This window comes from Phalacrocorax carbo, chromosome 12, assembly GCF_963921805.1.
Source record: "Phalacrocorax carbo chromosome 12, bPhaCar2.1, whole genome shotgun sequence".
NCBI classification, from domain to species: Eukaryota; Metazoa; Chordata; class Aves; order Suliformes; family Phalacrocoracidae; genus Phalacrocorax; species Phalacrocorax carbo.
In genome coordinates, this window is record NC_087524.1 from 19,460,181 (window position 1) to 19,479,233 (window position 19,053).

General features: G+C 38.1%; 1 protein-coding gene across 2 annotated transcripts in view; it reads left to right on the forward strand.

Moving 5' to 3' along the window:
- Window positions 1-16,805, forward strand: part of ABRAXAS2 (abraxas 2, BRISC complex subunit) — a 20,609-nt gene extending 3,804 nt beyond the window's left edge. The window contains exons 3-10 of one of the 2 annotated variants that reach the window (XM_064464350.1): window positions 735-771; window positions 3,258-3,324; window positions 5,917-6,107; window positions 6,706-6,825; window positions 7,486-7,570; window positions 9,634-9,748; window positions 10,718-10,756; window positions 14,582-16,805. In XM_064464350.1, coding sequence (XP_064320420.1) covers window positions 735-771; window positions 3,258-3,324; window positions 5,917-6,107; window positions 6,706-6,825; window positions 7,486-7,570; window positions 9,634-9,748; window positions 10,718-10,756; window positions 14,582-15,048 — 1,121 coding nt within the window. In that variant the 3' untranslated portion in view covers window positions 15,049-16,805. The remainder of the gene's footprint in view (window positions 1-734; window positions 772-3,257; window positions 3,325-5,916; window positions 6,108-6,705; window positions 6,826-7,485; window positions 7,571-9,633; window positions 9,749-10,717; window positions 10,757-14,581) is intronic. The other variant, XM_064464352.1, reaches the window with a different exon arrangement.
- The last annotated feature ends 2,248 nt before the right edge of the window (window positions 16,806-19,053 follow it).

Sequence of the window (19,053 nt, forward strand, 5' to 3'; positions counted from 1 at the left end):
CCAGAAAAAAGTAAGTCGTATTTGGTGTTAGAGAGAGAATGCGGATTGGATTCTTGCTCTTTTCTCACTTTTCTCCAAGATTACTGACATGTTATAACCTTCACTGCTTAAATAAGCATCTTGGCATTTATTACAACCTCTTCAATGAAAAAAAAAATGCTGCTGTGACTTAATACTATATGTAAGAATTATAAATTGCAGCTAATCATTTGTGAGCGGTGTTTAACCCCTTTTCTCATCATAGGTTCTATTTGCCTTACCTGGTTAAATACTCTAACATGTAACTCTGGTGATTCTCTTCCCTATCCCTTTTTTTTTTTTAATTCATTGCTCCTGTAATAAACAGTGTATGTGAATGTAAGTAAACTGTTGTGGAAAGGTGTATCAAAAAGAAAAAAATTCATAAATGCCTTTGTGAGGAGGTTACAACCATAAAATAGTATCAGAAGTGTGTATCTGAGGCTCGGATATGTCTTTGTGTATGTGAGCAAGTGTATGTCTTATTGTTAAAATATTTCCTCTGTAAAATGGCAGATTGGAAGGAGAAGCTAGTTTTCTGGGTATGGTGCTGTGTCATCAAGTGTTGTTGAGACACTAAGGGCAGTGTGTGGTCTGACACAAATGTTTATTTGCTCAGTAGCTGTGATATGGAAAGTTCATGCAAGATATGCTGCTGTAATTTCTTTTTACCTTGAGCAGTTGGACATGTGTTTCTCTCTGTTTGTTTGTTACAGAAATCCATAACCATGAGCCTTGTTCAAAACTCTTTAGGTAAGCGTTTTCTACTGTCTTCCTGTGTTGGCTGCAGAATGTAAAAATAGGTAGCACACTGAAATATATTAGCATTTCACACGCACCTACAATGTTTGCCTTGTTTGCTCATCCAATGATATTTAAAGGAATATGCATAAATGGCACCAGCATGACAATGGAAGTATGAGTTTACAGTTTTAGTAGCGCTTCCCTTAGGTTAGAAAGGGTGCCGTGGTAGCTAGGCTTATTTCTCTATCTCTTTGAATTTGCACCTCATGTAGTGGAGGTGGGATAGCAGTCAGACCAAATCATATCACCCTGATAATTAGGATGAACATCAAAACATTGTGGTCTTAGGTTAGCTCTGCTTGGACCTGGTGGGTTACAGGATACCTTGTGTGCCCTGACCATAGTAACTTGCTGGGTTATTAAGTTGTTTTGTTGTTACTTGTACTGATTTGTACCAACTAATTGTTCTGAAACTTTTGGCTTACTAGTTCTGATCAGCCTTCTGATCTCCTGTACTCCAGAATTTAAATTAAATATAGGTCTAATATATTCTATTTAGCAGCTTCATCTGTTTCTGTGTAGCTTTTCTCTGTAGTCTTCATTTGTTACACAGTGATGTCTTCTAACTTGCTGTCTAGAAATTCTTTTTAGAAGGAATTCCCAATTAATCTCCTCTTGTCTTTGTTTAGAGATTTCCAGCCAATTAAAAAGGCACAATACTTTAGATATTATGATTGACATTAGTTTCATTAGAGAGAAAAGCTGCTGTCATTTGCTATCTGATAATTACAGAGAGGGTACTCTTAACCCAGTGATTTAAATGCTAGAGACTCTGTGCATCAAGATAATATCCCAGTGTCTAGTAGACTCTTTCTGATTCCCAGTCAGGCTTTGTGCAGTACGTATCAAAACCAATCACGTTGGCTGCTTATCCCCAGTCAAGAAATTGGATGTTAGTAACTGAGCTGCTGGAGGAAGGGGAAGAAGTCTGTATTTCACTGCATGCTTTCTGTCCAATAAAACCGATTAATTTATTTACTTGAGAGCGCAGGAGAAACTCACACGGCTTATCTAGCCTTTATTGGTACCAGAGCATGCTGTTGGTTTCTCTGTTCCGTTAGTTGTAGCAGATGCTGATTTTGGGGCATTCTAACTTATTCTTTTGACTTAAGTGTAGCCAGCCTGTGGAGGCCTATCACTCATGGGATTCAGTGGGAACTGAATAAGAAGCAAGGATTTTAAAAGGACTGGTTTCTCTGTTTGTGCAGGTTTCAAATGAAGGTGTTTCATTACATACTAGTTCTTAATCCTGTAAGAGAATTATTCTTACAAAGCATAGAAAGAGAAAGAATTGGATATCTGCTACTTACCAGAATATATAAATATTGTGAACATTAGTTGAAAAGATTATGCAAATATTATGTAGTATCTCAAATTAGCTGTAGTCTTTAATATCCATAATAACTTGCATATTGAAAGAAATTTTATTTCCACCCTTACTTACCAGCCAAGTACTGAGCTCAGGATTTTCTGTCGTGGTTTTTTTTTTTTAACTCCACACACAAGAGTCGAGATCATAGACCTCTAAAACAGAGTGTTTTCCTGCACTGCTTTAGGTGTTAGTGATATCAGCTCTTGAAAGAGACTAAGGACTTGGCAGGTAAGTCAAGGAGGAATCTATTTTCAAATGTTTCTCTTTTTATCATGAAGTGTGATCTACTTGAATTTATAAACCTGTCTGTGTAGATAGATTTATAAATTCTTAAATCTGTCATATACTCAGAATAACTTGTCAGGGTTTGGGCCTCACTTCTATAAGCACAGCCATATGGAAAGACCATGATACTTTGGATTCTTGCTAACCTCAATATAACTGTTTTGGCTTCAAGGGTCCAGTCATGTGAGTCTAATTGCAGGACTGGAGCTCAAGAAATTGATTTATAGTTGCATGTAAAATGACCCTGCTTTCCTTTCTTCTTTGGCAGGTAGGCCTCGTATTATCAAAGCAGGGTTTTACAGAATGCTGGCCAAAATAAAATTATACAATCCACTTCTGTATGTACCCCTTGTTGTAAGGCCTGGCAGCGAAATACGAGGCATCAAACTAATGTGTGCAATGAAAGCGCTTTAAAACAAATAATTACAGGCATCTTGTATTTCATTACTGGTGGTTTAAAAGGGGCTAGAGTTTTCACACCAGCTAGTCTTATGCATAAAATTTAAATGCTCTGCATCTTCCTCTGAGCAACTGCATATGTCTATTAGCCGTGCAGTCAACCTAGGCTTCTGTGCTCCACATAGCACCCGAGTTGGATATCTTAAGTAGGTGTTGTGGATACTGACCTATGTCGATAAAGGTAAAACTATAGAAGTTGCTTTGTAATGTATACAGTTCCATCTATTTGAAGAACACTCAAAGTATGAATATTTACTTGATGTATAATGTATGTTTGTAAACTATGTACCTACCTTTCTCTCTTCCTTTTTGGTTCAAGCTTTTATGACTATGCAGGCAAGGTTAACGAGGAAAGTTTGGACAGGATTCTTAAAGACCGAAGAAAAGTAAGTTTTCTATCTTTTTCTCCTGGTCTAGTTATTAGAGCCTCTAATTAGAAAGAACGGTTTTGGGAAACAAACAAGGCAAGGTAGTTAACTGGAAGAAATATTTTTCATTCACAAATATCATGGTTTGTTTTGACCCAAGGCTTATCCTGTACAGAAATTGGTGGATTTGTGGCACTTAGGTTAAATTGGGGGCAATGTCTAAATTCCCTGAAGAAATGCAAAGGATTTAAATTTGGGTCTCCAAAAGTGAAGGACTATTATTAACCCACTCAAATTTCTGCGCTAAACATGTGGCATAATGATTGTGTACTCTGCTGCTGAAACCAACAAGAATGTAGCTGACCTGAAAATCTCTTCTAAAGAGTTCATTTGAGAGTTGTAATAATATAGCCTTGTAACTGGAACTTTTGCACTGTCAGTTTTAAACTGGAAAAATGGCTCTCAGTTATGTCAGATGTCATAGCTTTACGTCATGCCTCTGTTGTTAGTAGCACAACTAGTATTAAGAAGATTAAATTATAGTAGTTATTTAGAGAAGAGTCAAACCTCTTTTCAATGTTGCATCTCATTCCATGCTTGAAATTATCGAATAATTGGTTCAGAAGTTGGCATGAACTGATCCATCAAAGAGCAGAGCTGAAGGCTTGGTTCCTTATGCAGTGAACTGAATCCGCCAGTCAGCTTGCTCTGGCAAAAAAAAAAATGATGACTGACTCACGCGGTTCAATTTGTGGCAACTGTGGACCGTGTTGGACCTAGCAGGAAAGCATCACTAGTACATGAATATGGCTCAGGAGGTCTCGATAGTGCCAGAGCTAGTACAAGGTAGGGGTGGTTAAAACAAGACCTCTTTTCTTGTTTGACTTATTTTTATAAAGCAGCAGCATAGCCATGTCGTTCCAGCTGCTTGTAGCACTGCTGGTGGCCTTTCACCAGTAGCAAAGCTGACTGTCAAGACCTGTTGGGCTTTCTGGATTTCTGTCCTCTACAGGTAACTCAAGTGTAACTTTCACTAGCCTGAGTGAGAGTGCCTCCTGTGTAAATTGATTATCGTTATGCAAAGCGTGCGTGACAGTTGCTCAATTGCTAATTGAATTTGCAGTCTTTACTTTGTGTTCACCTTACCCACCTGAACTGTGGGCTTTTGCTTACAGACAAGTCTTTCACTGAGGAGGGATCTTCAGGGAAGCAAGTCCTAAATCTGTGCAACTTCAGCAACACTGATGATTGTAATGCTTTTGTTCTTGTGTGTTTCTTCCAGCAAATGCTCTCAGAATAAACTCTGTGTATACTACTCTATTTATGCTGAGTACATAGGTGCTTTGTGTGTATATTTACACATAGAGACATGTACGTCTTTATGCTGATGGAGTGAGTTTCCAGTCTCAGATCCTGAATTCTGAAACCCCATGACTCTACTCTAGAACACTACAGAGCGTATTAAGTTCCCCTTCAGGAGACAAGGCAAAAAACATAATTAAAAATGTTTATGTCCCACTAGTTTTCCGTTGAATTTTATTTTGTTAGGACTTACCTTGCAGAGAGACTCTGGCAAGATGCATTATCTGGGGTGAGAAGGCAGGCAAAACTGGAGAAATTAAAACTTGCAAGTGTTTTGTGAATAAAGCAACACAGATTTAATGACATTAATTGTCATCATGTCAAAAAAAAAAAAGGAAATACTGCTGTCTGGGAATGAAGACAGTCTTGGATTCTCTTTTCTTAGCAAACTGAGCGCAATTTATTACATTCAGATTAATTGTACAGATTTACTAGAAAAAGTGAAACACTGCTTCCAATTTTATTTAACATAGGAGGTGTATTCTTTAATATGTAGAACCTGCTCTATTCCACTGAATGTATACATGCAGTCTTAATGCATCACTACGTGATAGTGCCTATTCCTGGGACTCTTCCTAAACCAAATTGTTAATGATGTGCTCTTTTTCATGAATCTCTGAAATTAAATGTTAATTTACATGAAGTAAAGGAGTTTAATGCATGTTGTATTCAAAATAATCATTGAATTAGAATGGGTCTTATCTGATGTGCATATAAATCTTTCACAGTTCAGTACACAATGAGATGATTTTATTGTCGTACACAGCAGTTTCGTCCCATATGTCTCATGAACAGACATGAATTTGCAAATATGTTTGTGAAGCACTGGAAGCGGCTTACAAATCAACACAAGCGAATAGGCAGTTGAAATATTTAGGCTAAAGAAAACCCACATCTGCTCTGTTTGAAAACAGCTCAAGTCTAATGATTGGAAGATGCTCTCCATGGTTTGTTGTTAAAATTAAACAATTGAAATATATCGGAAGTGGGATGTTGAATGGCACAGAGGACCCATGGGTGTTCGTAGCACAGTAAGGTTGAGCAATTAATAGTTGTAACAAGATGTCACTTGTTTTGGTTTATTTAATAGGTGCAAGCCTTTAGTAATTCAGTCTGCTTTTGTTGTAATAAAGCTGTTAGCTAATTCACGTGATACCGCAGTTTTAACAGCTTTATTATATAAGAAGGTAAATCTGTATCTCTCCGTTAATAATTGGTTCTTTTTTTCCTGATGTAATTTGATTACAGAACGTTATTGGATGGTACAGATTTAGGAGAAACACTCAGCAGCAAATGTCATATAGAGAGCACATCATTCATAAACAGCTGACACACATTCTTGGAGTGCCTGATCTTGTCTTCCTTCTCTTCAGCTTCATTTCCACTGCAAATAACTCAACACATGCTTTAGAATATGTGCTTTTTAGACCAAACCGAAGGTAAGCAATCTCTGTATATGAGCCAATCCTCATTCTTTTTCTTCTGCTTCTTATTGCTAGTCTTTAAACTATTTTGAAGTTTGTACAATTACATGTAGTTTGTGTAATTATGTTTGTCAATCACAGTTTGGCTTTGTGTTTGTCAAATGATGTCTTGGTGGACAACTGTTAGTGGTGACAGCTTTTCTTTTTATCTCTGCAAGTAATTTATAAATTAAAGTTTTAGGGTGAGCAAAAGTTCTTTTTAGTCTTTAAATCTTCAGACAAAAACAACAAAAAAAATTAAGAGAAATCAGCCGTCAGTACCATGTTTCTTCCAATAGACCTGAACATAGCTTCACCTGTCTTGTAACTGTGGTAGTTTGAATGTACAATTAAAAGGTTCTAAGAAGTATGGAGGTAGGTCCATCTCAAGGGAGTTTTTGATCATGCTTTTATTTTGAACACAGCTTCTAATATTTAGCAGCTTTTGTAATAAACCTAATGCAGAAGCTTTAAAATTAGATGAGTTATGATCATCAGTGAGATGCGATAATATCAAGGCTACTGTAAATGATCTCTTGAATATGAACTAAGTCTTTCTAAACTTTCTCTGCAGGTATAATCAAAGGGTGTCACTCAATATTCCTAATCTAGGCAACACTAGTCAACAGGAATACAAAGTTTCTTCAGTGCCAAATACTTCTCAGAATTATGCCAAAGTTATTAAGGAACACGGGTAAGGATTTTTCCTTTGCAAATGAAGTACAGTCATCACGCTCTCCATTATGTACCTTCCAAAGAATACTACAAATATGCATTTCAAGCAGCAAAAAACTAGTTCTGGAGGAGAATGGTCAGTTCCTAGTGTGCTTTTTTCCTGCTTGGAACTGAATCTTTTAGAAGAACAAAGGGCACTTGGTGCACTAATCAGAAATGCAGAGTTGATATGGCCAGTCAGTGCTGTGGGCCTTCTGGCTGGAAGTTTCTTACATGATTTCCACCCCCGCCCTCCAAGGAATTCTTTGTGCAAGCTTGATTTAAAACTTGAACTCTGACTTAGAAGTGTTGAAGTCTTGTTGTTTTCCTTAAGGAATTTTAAATAAATGCTGTAAATGCAAAGTAGCTCTCCTGACTGTTAATGATGAAATTATACAAGCTTAAAGATTTCTGCATAAGTTTACTCTCATTCAAATGGGACTTTATTGTTCCAAAAAGAATTTTGGTATGGAACACGCTGCTGTCCGAATTTTGGTTCTTGAGAATATGGTATGTTTTTAGCAATATAAAATAAAATACATTTTGGAAAGGTAGCAGTAGACTGCTTAATAACAATTCAAAGAGCCTGAGCTAGAAACTTGTGTTGTCTTTTCTAACTAATGATATCTGCTTTTTTTAGTACTGATTTTTTTGACAAAGATGGAGTGATGAAGGACATCAGGGCTATATATCAGGTTTATAACGCGCTTCAGGAAAAAGTACAGGTAACTTCCTTTACTTTATATTGGCCAGTATGCATGTGGCATCTTTTGTTTGTCCGATAGTTAAACTAGGAGTGGAGAAGGTGGAGAGTTTTAGAGCTCATAAACAATTTATCATGAACTGTAGGAAAATAAGTCTGACTTTAATAACTAAATGTGTCAGTTTCTATTTAATGCGTGCATTTGCAGTGGCTGCTGTAAAAGTGGTTGATATGAATATTATAAATTCTTTCTCTTTTACAAATAAGAATTATTTAATGCGTAATGATTTCTGGGAGATGTTAGCTATTTTTAAGAGTCTGTGTTGAAGAAACCTTGCTGAAGGTTGTAGGGATTTGCACAGGTTTAAACGCTTGCCTGTGTGCGTTTAAAAATGACTCCTGGCTCTTGGTATGTAGCATGCAGCAAAGAGCTCCATCTGTTAGTTAAAACTTGTGAATGTTTTGTGTAGAGCACAAGTGAATCCTGTTCCAAATGTGGCAAAGCATCTGAAAGTGCCTTGAGTGTCAGATCTACTAAATGGAAGCTTGTCAATTCACAGCTTGTCCTATGTGAAGAGCAGCGTGGCTGTGCTGCCTCAGGAGCGCACACATCTGCTAATTGTGTGGTAGTCACAGCTTACTTCCAGGCTTTCCCCTTACATCTGCCCTGGAGGCACTTGGGTCTCTGCTCCAGCTTAGCTTTGCTGGTTGGCACACCCAGCAGAGAACATGGCAGGAATCCCTCCAACCATCCCCTGACCCTGCTTGAACAGGAGAACTGCTATTTCTCGGTGGAGGTTGCTACTCTCTAACCTGCCTTGTAAGGTGGGTAACTCGCAACGAGAAGGCAGACAGCTTTCATGCCAGCTTCGGGAGACATGAAATATTATTTTCAGAGGTCTATCCCATTAGCTAATGGTATTACTCTGTAATGCTGTTTTTGCCAAGAGTGCGCATATCCTTTTGTGCTCTTGTTGTTGTTTGAATTGGTGTCTGGAAAAATGGAAAATGTAACATCATCAGGGAGTTGCCTTCCTACCTGTTAAAACTATGAGTTTGTATTTCACCATCATGCTGCCGTACATTGTTTACAGAGCTTAAAAGTAACTTAGGTGTAGGCTAACTTGAGGAACTTCTGTTTTTAAAGCAACTGTTTCACAGAGAATGTTACAGGACTGGAAATAAGTTTTCTGGCAAAGCAGCTGAGACATGTATTTGCATTATTCACCAATTACTTGGGAGGGGAGGGTTTAAACTTGATAAACTTCTGAAAATTAACTATGCTTTCTATTATATATCTAATGCTTTTCAACTCTATAAGTAATATCACTAATAGTAAACTTCTGGAGAAGAAACAGTAAATGGCTAGTGACTTACTGTCTAAGACTCATCAGTACTTTGAGTTGTATGCTCTTCAAAACTGATCATGTTTAATGATAATGACCAACACTTAATTTCTGAAGAAGTAATCAATATCGAGTATAACGTGTTTGGATTTAAAAAGAAATCAATATTATCCGGAACTGGTCTTTAAACTTAGATCCTTCTATGAAAATTTCCCATTTATTTCCTAACCAGTATAGGGAAATCTTGTTGAAAAATCCATATCTTTTTTATTTAACTGAGGTATTAGTTAGGAGATCAGCCTGGGACAGTTGTCTCTTGACTCAACTGTTTCATACTGCAATTTGAATTTGGTCTGGTACAAAAAATATGCACCTTTATGCTACATTTTAAAATCATGCTACTATAGTATCATTACTGACCTAACAACAGCGTATTTAAAAAAAAAAAAAAGTCTCTTCCACCAAGTAGGAAGAACTAACTTTGGATCCTATTATGAATCATCCTGTAATGATGATTTATTTGGAAATGCTTTTCCTATCATGCAGCAGTGGGGAATTGGCAACAGCCAGTAAAGAAAAAGATCTTCAGGCTGAATATTATGGTCTGATATCCTTAACTCCTGCTCTTAGTTTTGTGCTTCTAATGGCTTCTTGTCTGGTAGCAGCTGTATTAATGTTGTTATGAAAGCTTTTCATGTATTTTTGCAAAACCTTAGCATATCTTATGTTTTTCTCCTAGGCAGTGTGTATAGATGTAGAAAAAAGTGAACGTGTTGTTGAATCTTTTCAAGCTGATGTAAACAAGTTAAAAAGGCAAATCGCACAAAAGAAAAATGAAAAAGAACAAGAAATAAGTAAGTCACCTTTTAATTTTTTTTATTTCAGAAGCAGGTGCTGTGAGGACAAAACATTTTGTAGAACTGTTTTGAGTTGTATTGCTGATAGCTCATAGCAAAAGAAAGAAAATCACATTGGGAAGGGTATATGATGGATTTACATTGAATGATACCTGAACTGTGAAAGTATGTATACTGCAGTTTCTTCTGTAGGAGTCATCCAGTGTTAATAAACTTAAAAGATGGGGGAGACAGAGAGAGACAGACAAAGCTGTAGAGAAAGAACAAGAAAGTCAGTTCTGGAAATAACATGGGAAAAGATTGGTTGTAGGAAAGGAAAAGTGGAGCAAAGCCAGGAATGGAAAAAGCAAATCTAAACACTGGAGAGATTCTGTTTGAAGTATTACATAGAAACAGGGTACTACGTTTACAAGCCAGTAGCTATTAGTGATTTTTTAAAAAAATCTTTATTCCCTTTCCCACTTCCCAAATACAAGCCCAGCACCAGTTAAGTTAGAGGTCAGTTATATGACTGGACACCAGACAAACTGGGTGAAAGAAAATGAGTGCTTAAGTGAAGAACATCGCTGTAGATCACCTGAAGTGTTGAGTTCTGACTTTGTAGCTTTTAGTGGATGTATCAGGTTTTTCACCAGTGATTTAGAGGAGACTTCTACGTTTTTATCCTTCTCTTGCCCTTCATAGTTACTGAAACCTAATTTAGTCAGCATTTTTTGCATTATTTGCTGACTTAGTGGTGAACACAATTAACATTGAAGTACTACTTTTCAACATTGAACTAAGTCTTCCCAAAAGTCTGTTTTGAAGTCATTCTTACATTCAGTGAGAAAGTAGAAGAAACCATTTAAATGCAGAATATTGTTGGAATTTGCCTACCTATTTGAAGTACCATGTCATCAGTGATATGAATTTCAATCTGTATTCGTTTTAATTCCATGAAGCTACTGAAATATTGTCCTTCCACAGAGTGTTGGGAGGATTTATTTTTGCTGGAAGCTGAATCAGGTAATTCTTTGATTTATTCAAGGCAATATAAGCATGATGGTCTCCTCTTTCTAGTGGAGCTCTGAATGCAGAAATTATACTTCTGCTGTGTTTTGAAGACTGATATCGGTATAAAGTTGATTGGGTTTCAGTTTCCATGGTGCAAATAAGTCCCATTAAAAATCCATGTTTTTATTAGGGTCGGTTCTGCATTCTGTATTAATAATACAAGTTTTCGTAGCCTGAATTTAGGACTGGTAGGGAAAGGCAGTAATAGGTGTGTGTTCATGGGTTTTTGTGCTGCTCCATAATTTTCTGAATCAGCGAAACCTACTGTGTGAGCATACTTGGCTGGTTGCCACGCTGTCCCTCCTTCCTAAAAATGGAATGTGGCTTCAGGAGTCTTTTGATTAGCAGTAGATAGGTTTTTCGAAGAACCCGGACCTTTCCAGGGAGATATTGGTGATCTAATTTAATGTGTGTGCATAAGGGAAGGCTGAAGGAAGAGAGTAGGAGCAGAAAATAGCCAAAGGGGAATCAATATATAAAGAAAAAATTCATAAGCAAATTACATATTTCAGCAAACACTTTTTCCCATGTTTTGAAATGATAAGCAAATAAGGAAATTTTGTAACTTTAGCTGCAAGCTTTTATTATTTGTATATATCTTGCTATCTAAAGCTGTGTAGGAGACTAAAAGATGGTTTAGATGGGTTAAAACCCTAAACTGTGCAATAGGCCCCTCTGCTGCTGTGACTGGATATTTTTATTTTCTCCAGGCAGCAAGGTACTGTTATCATACATGCATTTTAGAGCAAAATTTGATCTGTCAGCCCAGGTTCTTCCTCCTCTGAACCTCAAAGATAAGGTAAAGATCCAGTATCGGCCACAGACCATTTGAAAGATGGAAATGGCATGAGTCACCACTGTTTCCTGCTTGGCTCTAGATGAAACAGCCAGGGAGCTGATACTATGCACGCTAGTGAGAAGTGGAGATGGGTATTTAGTGTGACTGGAGCTGATCCCAGCCCATATGGCAAAATATGGGGGAGGAGGAGGAAGAGCAGTCGGTGCTAGCCTCTAGATACCGCCAGTGAGATGCAAATGCTGGACTGAAAATTTATGCCAGAGCAGATAATCATGTGAGAGGGCTGAAATAAGAAAACACACAGCTTGTATCTCTGCAATATTTTTAGATGCGAGTAGCTAAATACTGAAGCTGGCCTTCTGTTCTCTCACCTTCTCAATATCGGGAGAATTTCCTTGGGTTTAGTGAGTTAAATGTTCCAGTTAATCATTCTCTGAGGTGGAGGAAAAGGGAGCATTTGATTCAAATTCCTGCAGTAGCATTGTGTGAAAGCTTGTTATTCCTACAAATTTTTGGTTAACAGGTTATGACTTTAACACTCTAGCATACGAGTCAGTTGAGTTTTTTTGCCAGATCGATGTAATAATTTGGTACATGTAGAAGCATGTTCTAGGGTATAGTGAGATCGGTGTGCTTCCCAGATGCCAGGAAATCTCCCGCAGTAGTTCTCGTACTGGGGACCAAAAATGGAGGGCTGTTATGTAGTCACTTGAGGGAATACGCTCTTTTTATCACTGAAAACATATCTCATTGACTTGATTAAAGGAACTCCTCAGCCTCAATTTTTATGCTTTTTTCCAGATGTATGGTGTTACAGTAAGTAGAGTGGATACCATTTTGTCTATTGCCTAGCTGCAAGGCAGCTTTACATATCCTGGTGTCAGTTCTGACAAATGTTTGGAGATTAATAACCAGTTAGAAACCACTCAAAAACTTAAGTCTCTCCCAGTGCTTAACAAACCTTCCTGCAAGGAATTTTTTCTTCATATCTAATATATACTACTCTTAAATTAAGCTGCCTTCTGCTTACCTTTCCCCAGCAGCCTCTTATGTATATTTGAAGACTGAAACTTCCCTCAGTCTTCCCTAAGTATCCCGGTTATTGCAGTCTTTCCTCTTAGGTCATAATATCCAGACCTCTAATGAGTCCTTTTCTTTTGTAGAGTTTCTTCATTTTTTGCCATTTCTTAAACTGTGGTGTTCAAAATTAGATATAGTTTTCCAGTACATACTGAAATAATACTTACCTGTTTCTCAACAGTGTTATCAACACTAGGTGCATGTTGATGTTTACTGTTGATGTGTGTAAACTATAAATTGTGTTTCTTTTCTGCAGAAGGATGTAACTGTTCCTCATGTTGCAGTTCGTGCAGTTCATTATTCCCATGCACGTCTTCCTTAAATTATTTTCCAAATCATCTTATTTAAGATCACTTTGAAATTCCTGTTCTGATATTCTGTTATACTTGCAGCTATTACTAGCATAGTACCATCTGTAATTTTAATAAGCATGTGCTGATTAAATTCCATCATTTAGGTTGTTATGCGAGTATAGTTCCGGTGCAGAGCTGTGGGAGCTTATACTGGCGCATCTTTCCAATGTGACTGTTAACCGATGTAATTATTCTACAACCAGGTTTTCAGCTGGCTTTTTTTAATCCTCATCGTGCTTACGTTACTATCTATTCATTAGGATACATGGAGATGCTGTGAAATCCTTCAAAGCAAGACATATCAGTGGCTTTTGGTCTTGCTTTGATTGATAAAACCACATGGATTGGAAACAGGCCCTGCCCTTAGTGGATAAATTTATTTATAGCATCTGTCTAGCTGTACAATTGCTTAAATAGAAGTCAAAACACGGAAGTGGTGGCTTTACCCATTGTGCATGGCTTTCATAGGGAACAGATTTCATTGACTGTGTCTGACTTCCAGGTACAGTGAAGAATATAGCATACCAGTGTCACACTAGTGCAGGAGCCCTGGATGTGGATCACTGTGCTGGGCATATAGAAACACAGGTTCAAAAGGTGATCCTTGCTCAGCTAGCTAGTTAGTGATCTAAATGTGAGGTATTGTGTGCACATGGGTGTTTTGGCCTGCAGGTGAGCCTGATACGCAGTGGTCTCAGCAGCCTGCTAGGCTCATCACAGGCATTGGGAGGGAAGGTTTTTAAAAGAGTAATTTGAAGGAAGAAGGCAAGGTAACTTCTTTGCTGGTGTTCATGAGCTTGTCCCCTAGCACAAGGGGCATTGTAAGGGAAAGTACAGAGATGTGATTTTTAGGTTGCAGTATCAACAGTGGAAGCTGATGCTGTCTGATAAAAATTGAGTCAAGCTTTCAGTACTGTGTAAGACATAGGTGGAGAGGAGCAGGCACGATGAGCCTTAGCGTAGCTACTTTCTGACGTGAGAAGGAACAGAGAAGTACAGAGGGAAGATTAGGTGGAAAGAGCAACAGGTTATGGAACCTTCCTGAGCTGTGTTTTTAGGGAACTTAAACTGGAGGAAAGTAACCGTACAGGATGACTGTGCACATACTAATATAGCACACTTGCACTTACATAGTTTATTTGCTTTCTGATGCATTTTGGTTTTGAAATGGGACCATTAGGGTAATCAAGTTGCGCTAATAGCAAGTTTCATGGATTTACTGCTAAATTTAGGGAAAGATATTTTTTGTCAAGCTTAGAGTAGGATTTAGTAATAAGCAAGATTTGACGTGACCGTTAGGGATAGTGCCCAATAGTCATCAATATGCAAATCAGAATTGACAAAGATGAGTAGTGGGGACTGAGAGAAAAAGATCCAGTGCTGGAGTTTGAAAGCCATGCCAGGGACGAGCATCTAATAATACCAGGCAGAAAGAAAGAAGAGAGAACAGCTAAGGGCTGGGTGAGCGTGGAATGTTACAGCTACATTACATAAAGCATATTGTAAAGTAAGCATTAAGTACATCGATGTTCTTTGCTTTTGTAGGAATGCAGCAAGCATTTTTAAGCAGGCAAATGCCAACAGATAATTTGGAACCTATGTTTGTTCCACGAATGTCCTACACTGGATTTGCTGTGGAAGGCTGCACACTTGAAGATTCAGATGTCTCTGATCCTCCCCCTCCGTATTCCGATTTTAATGCAACCAATCAAGAAAGTACTGTCGGTCATGGTCTTCTAGAAAGCAATGTGTTTATGCCTCGACCTCAAGCAGTAGGTTCTTCTAGTTATGTTTCCACAAATGCAGGATTGAAATATTCTGGTAATGGAGCATCCATGCCATCTTCCCAAAGAGCGGTTGGTGACAATGTTGATGAATCAGAAGACAGTGATTACGAAAATTTGCTTGAACCTACGGAGTCATCTGACAGTGAATACTCACAGACAAGGGATTCACGACCTTCAGCACATCCTGATGGTGATTCCAGGAACACTCAAACTTCTCAGATTTGATGGGGGGGAAGAAGATCCACATGACACTGTTTTTTCATAATTGTTACAGAGATTTTGGGGATTTAACCTGGAGGAAATGAACTACACAGGATTACTGTGCACACAAAATGTAGAAGACTTGCACTAGATGGTTTATTCACCTTGTGATACATTTTGCAAGTTTTATAATGGAATCATTAGGATAATCAAGTTGTACTAATACTGATGAGGTTCATGGATGTACTGGTAAATTTAGGCAAAATGAAATTTATAGAGATCTTGTAGCTTTTGTTGCTGTATTTTCTTTAAGACAATAAATTGGGATGTAGTAACTAAGCACAGTTAGTCTACAAATAATGTTCTCAAATCAAAACTTACCTCTTGCACTATCATGCCTTGAATTTTAATTTTTGAAAGGGAATAAATATATCAGCCGCCTTCAAAATAGCTTTCTATGGTAAGCCAAATTGGCCTTTGCAAGCAAAGAAATTTTGATAATTCTGAGAAGCCTGATTGGAACAGATGTGGTCTACCTTCCTCTATTGGCATGCTCTTTTAACAGAGAAGGGGTTTGTTTCAACTTTTTTACTAGCAGAATGTGTGTATCTCTTAAAATGATGGTTGCCTTTTTTTTCTGTGAAGGGTTTGGGGGTGGGGTGACTGGTAAATCATCCAAATGAATGTCATAAATATAATTATTCTGGTTTTGCTGGGTTTACAATGACTTTATGCCACACTAGCCTCATTTATTGTCTCATTTGTTATTTTAGCATAAATACGAAGTGCACATACAGGAGTAAATGACTAACAGAAGTAGTAAATCCCATCATGATTGGACTTTGGAGTCTGCAAATTACAAACATCAGAGACTGCTTCTTGCATTTTATTTGCATCTGAATATTGGATTTATGCTTCTAGATGAGTTATTTTCTGTAATAAATAGGGGAATAGGGTAGGAGAAGATTGTTTGGAGAGTCCCCTGGGTTTATTACCTCTTTTCCTCTGGGTGAAATGTGTAAATTATTATTTTAATTTGAATTACAGCTCTCATCAGAAAATTACCATTTGGGATAAATGAAGTGTGGTATATTTAGAGAATTTAATGTTTGGATGCACTTATTCTTATTTAAATACTGCTTGTATGCTAACGTCACCCAAAATATGTGAAATTGTGCCACTAAAGTTTGTATTATTGGACTTTATCCCTGATCTGTAAATGAGAAGACTTTTAAGATGAGGTTATCGTAGCATTTATTGCTCTGAGGTGTCAATAACCACTTCTTTGGTTACACCCAGAAGAACAAAGCAGTCGCTTAAAAGTTCAGATATATTGGATTTACAAAAGAATAAAATTTCAGTATGTATTGTATATGTAGGCAAAAGTCTGTTCGTTAGCCTCTCCTTTCCTGTACTAAATTAAGCAAAAAGTGACTTTGGGAAGAAACGAGATGTTAAAATCTCCACTCTTCTCTCGAGCATTTCCACCTTTGAACATCTAGTGGTCTGTTTTAACTGTTTGACATTATTCTCATTAGCCTTAACTTGATGCATTTTGTCTCTGAGTGTTGCGATCCATTTAACAGAGGACTTGCTCTGGTGTTATCGCTGGCTATCTGCAAGCACCTGTGGTTCAGGTGGTACAGCTGTGTGTATGTCAGAATCAGAATTGACAAGATGGCAACTACCGTTTTTATTTTTACTCCGCACAGAAACCTGCAAAATGTACATCTCTGACAAAGCAGTTAAATGTGACAATAAAATCTTATTTAATCCTGTAATTTATATTTTAATATTTGTCAGGTTCCACATTGGTGAAATAACTCACCAGAAAACAGAAATGCAGCTCAAAATTGATGTGTAAAAGCGAGTCTGTCTGTAGGACCAAGAGGGGGATTTGATGGCAGGGGGAGGCGGCAGCGCTATACCTTGCGTATTGCATAGCTGCCACACGTTCTTACTGTTATGTTGATACAAAAATCCTTGTTCTGGAATATTTTCCTAGCAAAAAATGTCTTGAGTTCTGCTTGTTTTTACATATAACATGTAGGTGATTGGAGGTGGAACAAGTATGTAATCGTGTCCTCTACCTGTGCCTATCTGCAGGTACTTTCACTGACGCTAACTGCTTGCTCATAAGAACAACGGATATGTTTTTATTAATTTTTTTAAATTCAGCTAATATTCTGGTAAAAACACATGTGAATGGGCTATACTGTTTTCATTACAGTCCTGTTAAGGGAAGAGCTTTAATCATAAGAAAATGAGAGCTTCATACCCATGAAGCACCAGGTTTCCATGTCTGACTCATGAAGAGTTTCTTTTGATTATTTTCAGGAGCACAAAACCCAGCACCAAGACCTGTAGCGATGTCCACTCACTAACAGGTAGGCAGCTGAAGAAAAGCCCCTAAAAACTGGCATCTGTGCCTTCTGGTTCAAAATCCTGTAGTTTCTATGGTACAATGAAGTATTTTCCAGTTTATTGTTGTGAGAAACCTAGAATTGCTGTTTCATTTATTTCCAAATTTACTTTGTTATTCCTCCCCCCCACCCCCGATTGTTCATGGCTAGAACAGGAACACACCATATGGAAAGTCTCAATAAGTTAGAACTATCACATATGCTTACAAAAGAAAGCTTCGCCAAATACTTCTGAAATTAGCTAGGATTGACACTATGGGAGTCTCCAAATCTTCTGTTTGCTTATGGAACGGCGCATGTTGGCAGAAAGAAGCGTGAGCATCTTTAATTTGGGCACTCCTGTCTATGCAGGTTTTGAGTTCTTACCTACCATCCCCTAAGTACTCAGGGACACCTTGCTGGCTCTGACCTGCCCAGAGTTAAAACTTAAGAGAAGCTGTTGCTGCTACATGAAGCAGCAAAACCAGATAAACAAGCGAAGACCAATTAGCTTTCCTGCTAAGTGAAGAGATGCTTCAGACCATGCTTAGAGTAACACTAGTATCAGATCAGTACATTTTACCGTCTGTTGTTCCTTTTATTTAGACTTAATGCCTTTGATTACAGGAGTAGACAGCATTTAGAGAAATCAATATTACTGCAGATCAAACTGACAGCAGCATCTTCTGCCATATCCATCGCCCCCTGCTTGCAATTACTGTGGGGGAGAAATCCTCTAGACGTGGAGGGCGCATGGCAGGCGAGCCTCTGCGAACGGATACGTCTGTTGGGCCAGTTTTTGGTGCTTTCCTTGTGGCTTCTATGGGTTGTCTTATGCAAAAGGGTACACCTTCATGCTTGGTCAGTGCTTGTCTGTCTTTTTGACTTGCCAGTCTGTCACTTCGCTTTTTTCCAGTACCGCAGGTGCCTGTAAGGTTAATTTTAAGCCATTTGATGATAGACGTGCTTTGCTTGGTTCTTCCATGGCTGCTTATGTCTGTAGATCAGCTTGAAAGGTGTCAGTCTCTCTGGTTTCCTCTGAGAAGAATCTTCCCCTGGCTTTCTCTTACCATATAAAATAACGGTGGTTTCACATAACTATTTCTCTATCATATGCATTTATTTGTGCTTTTCCAAATGCATGTGTGTATATTTGGATGTACATACACCTTTACTCTGCTCGCTTCTATAGCTTGTAGATTTAGGAAGAAAACAAGCTTAATCAGAGTTTCATTAGTAAACTGCTAAATACCTGGACACCTGTCGTAGCCTGTGGTCAGAACAGACAGCGACCCTAACATTGCATTGCTCAGATTTGCATCTGTCACCTTCAAAGGAGTCCCGCAAAGCTCTCACCTGCTTCACGTTTCACACCTCATCTAACGAAGTGTAAGAATGTTTCTCCAGATTGACTCCTGTGTTTTTCTTATTCTTCACTCTTTCTTACCTGTAAATAACCTTCTGTTGCATAGCAGCATCCCAGCCGCAGTTGCTAATAGAAGGAAAAAAGGAGACATTCCCTTGCTGTGAACAAAAATAGCTGTGGATTCCTCACTGGGAATGGCTTGTGTTATTCCTGCTGGTGGAAGCAGAGAGGGCTGTCTGCTGTACTTACCAGCTTCAAACA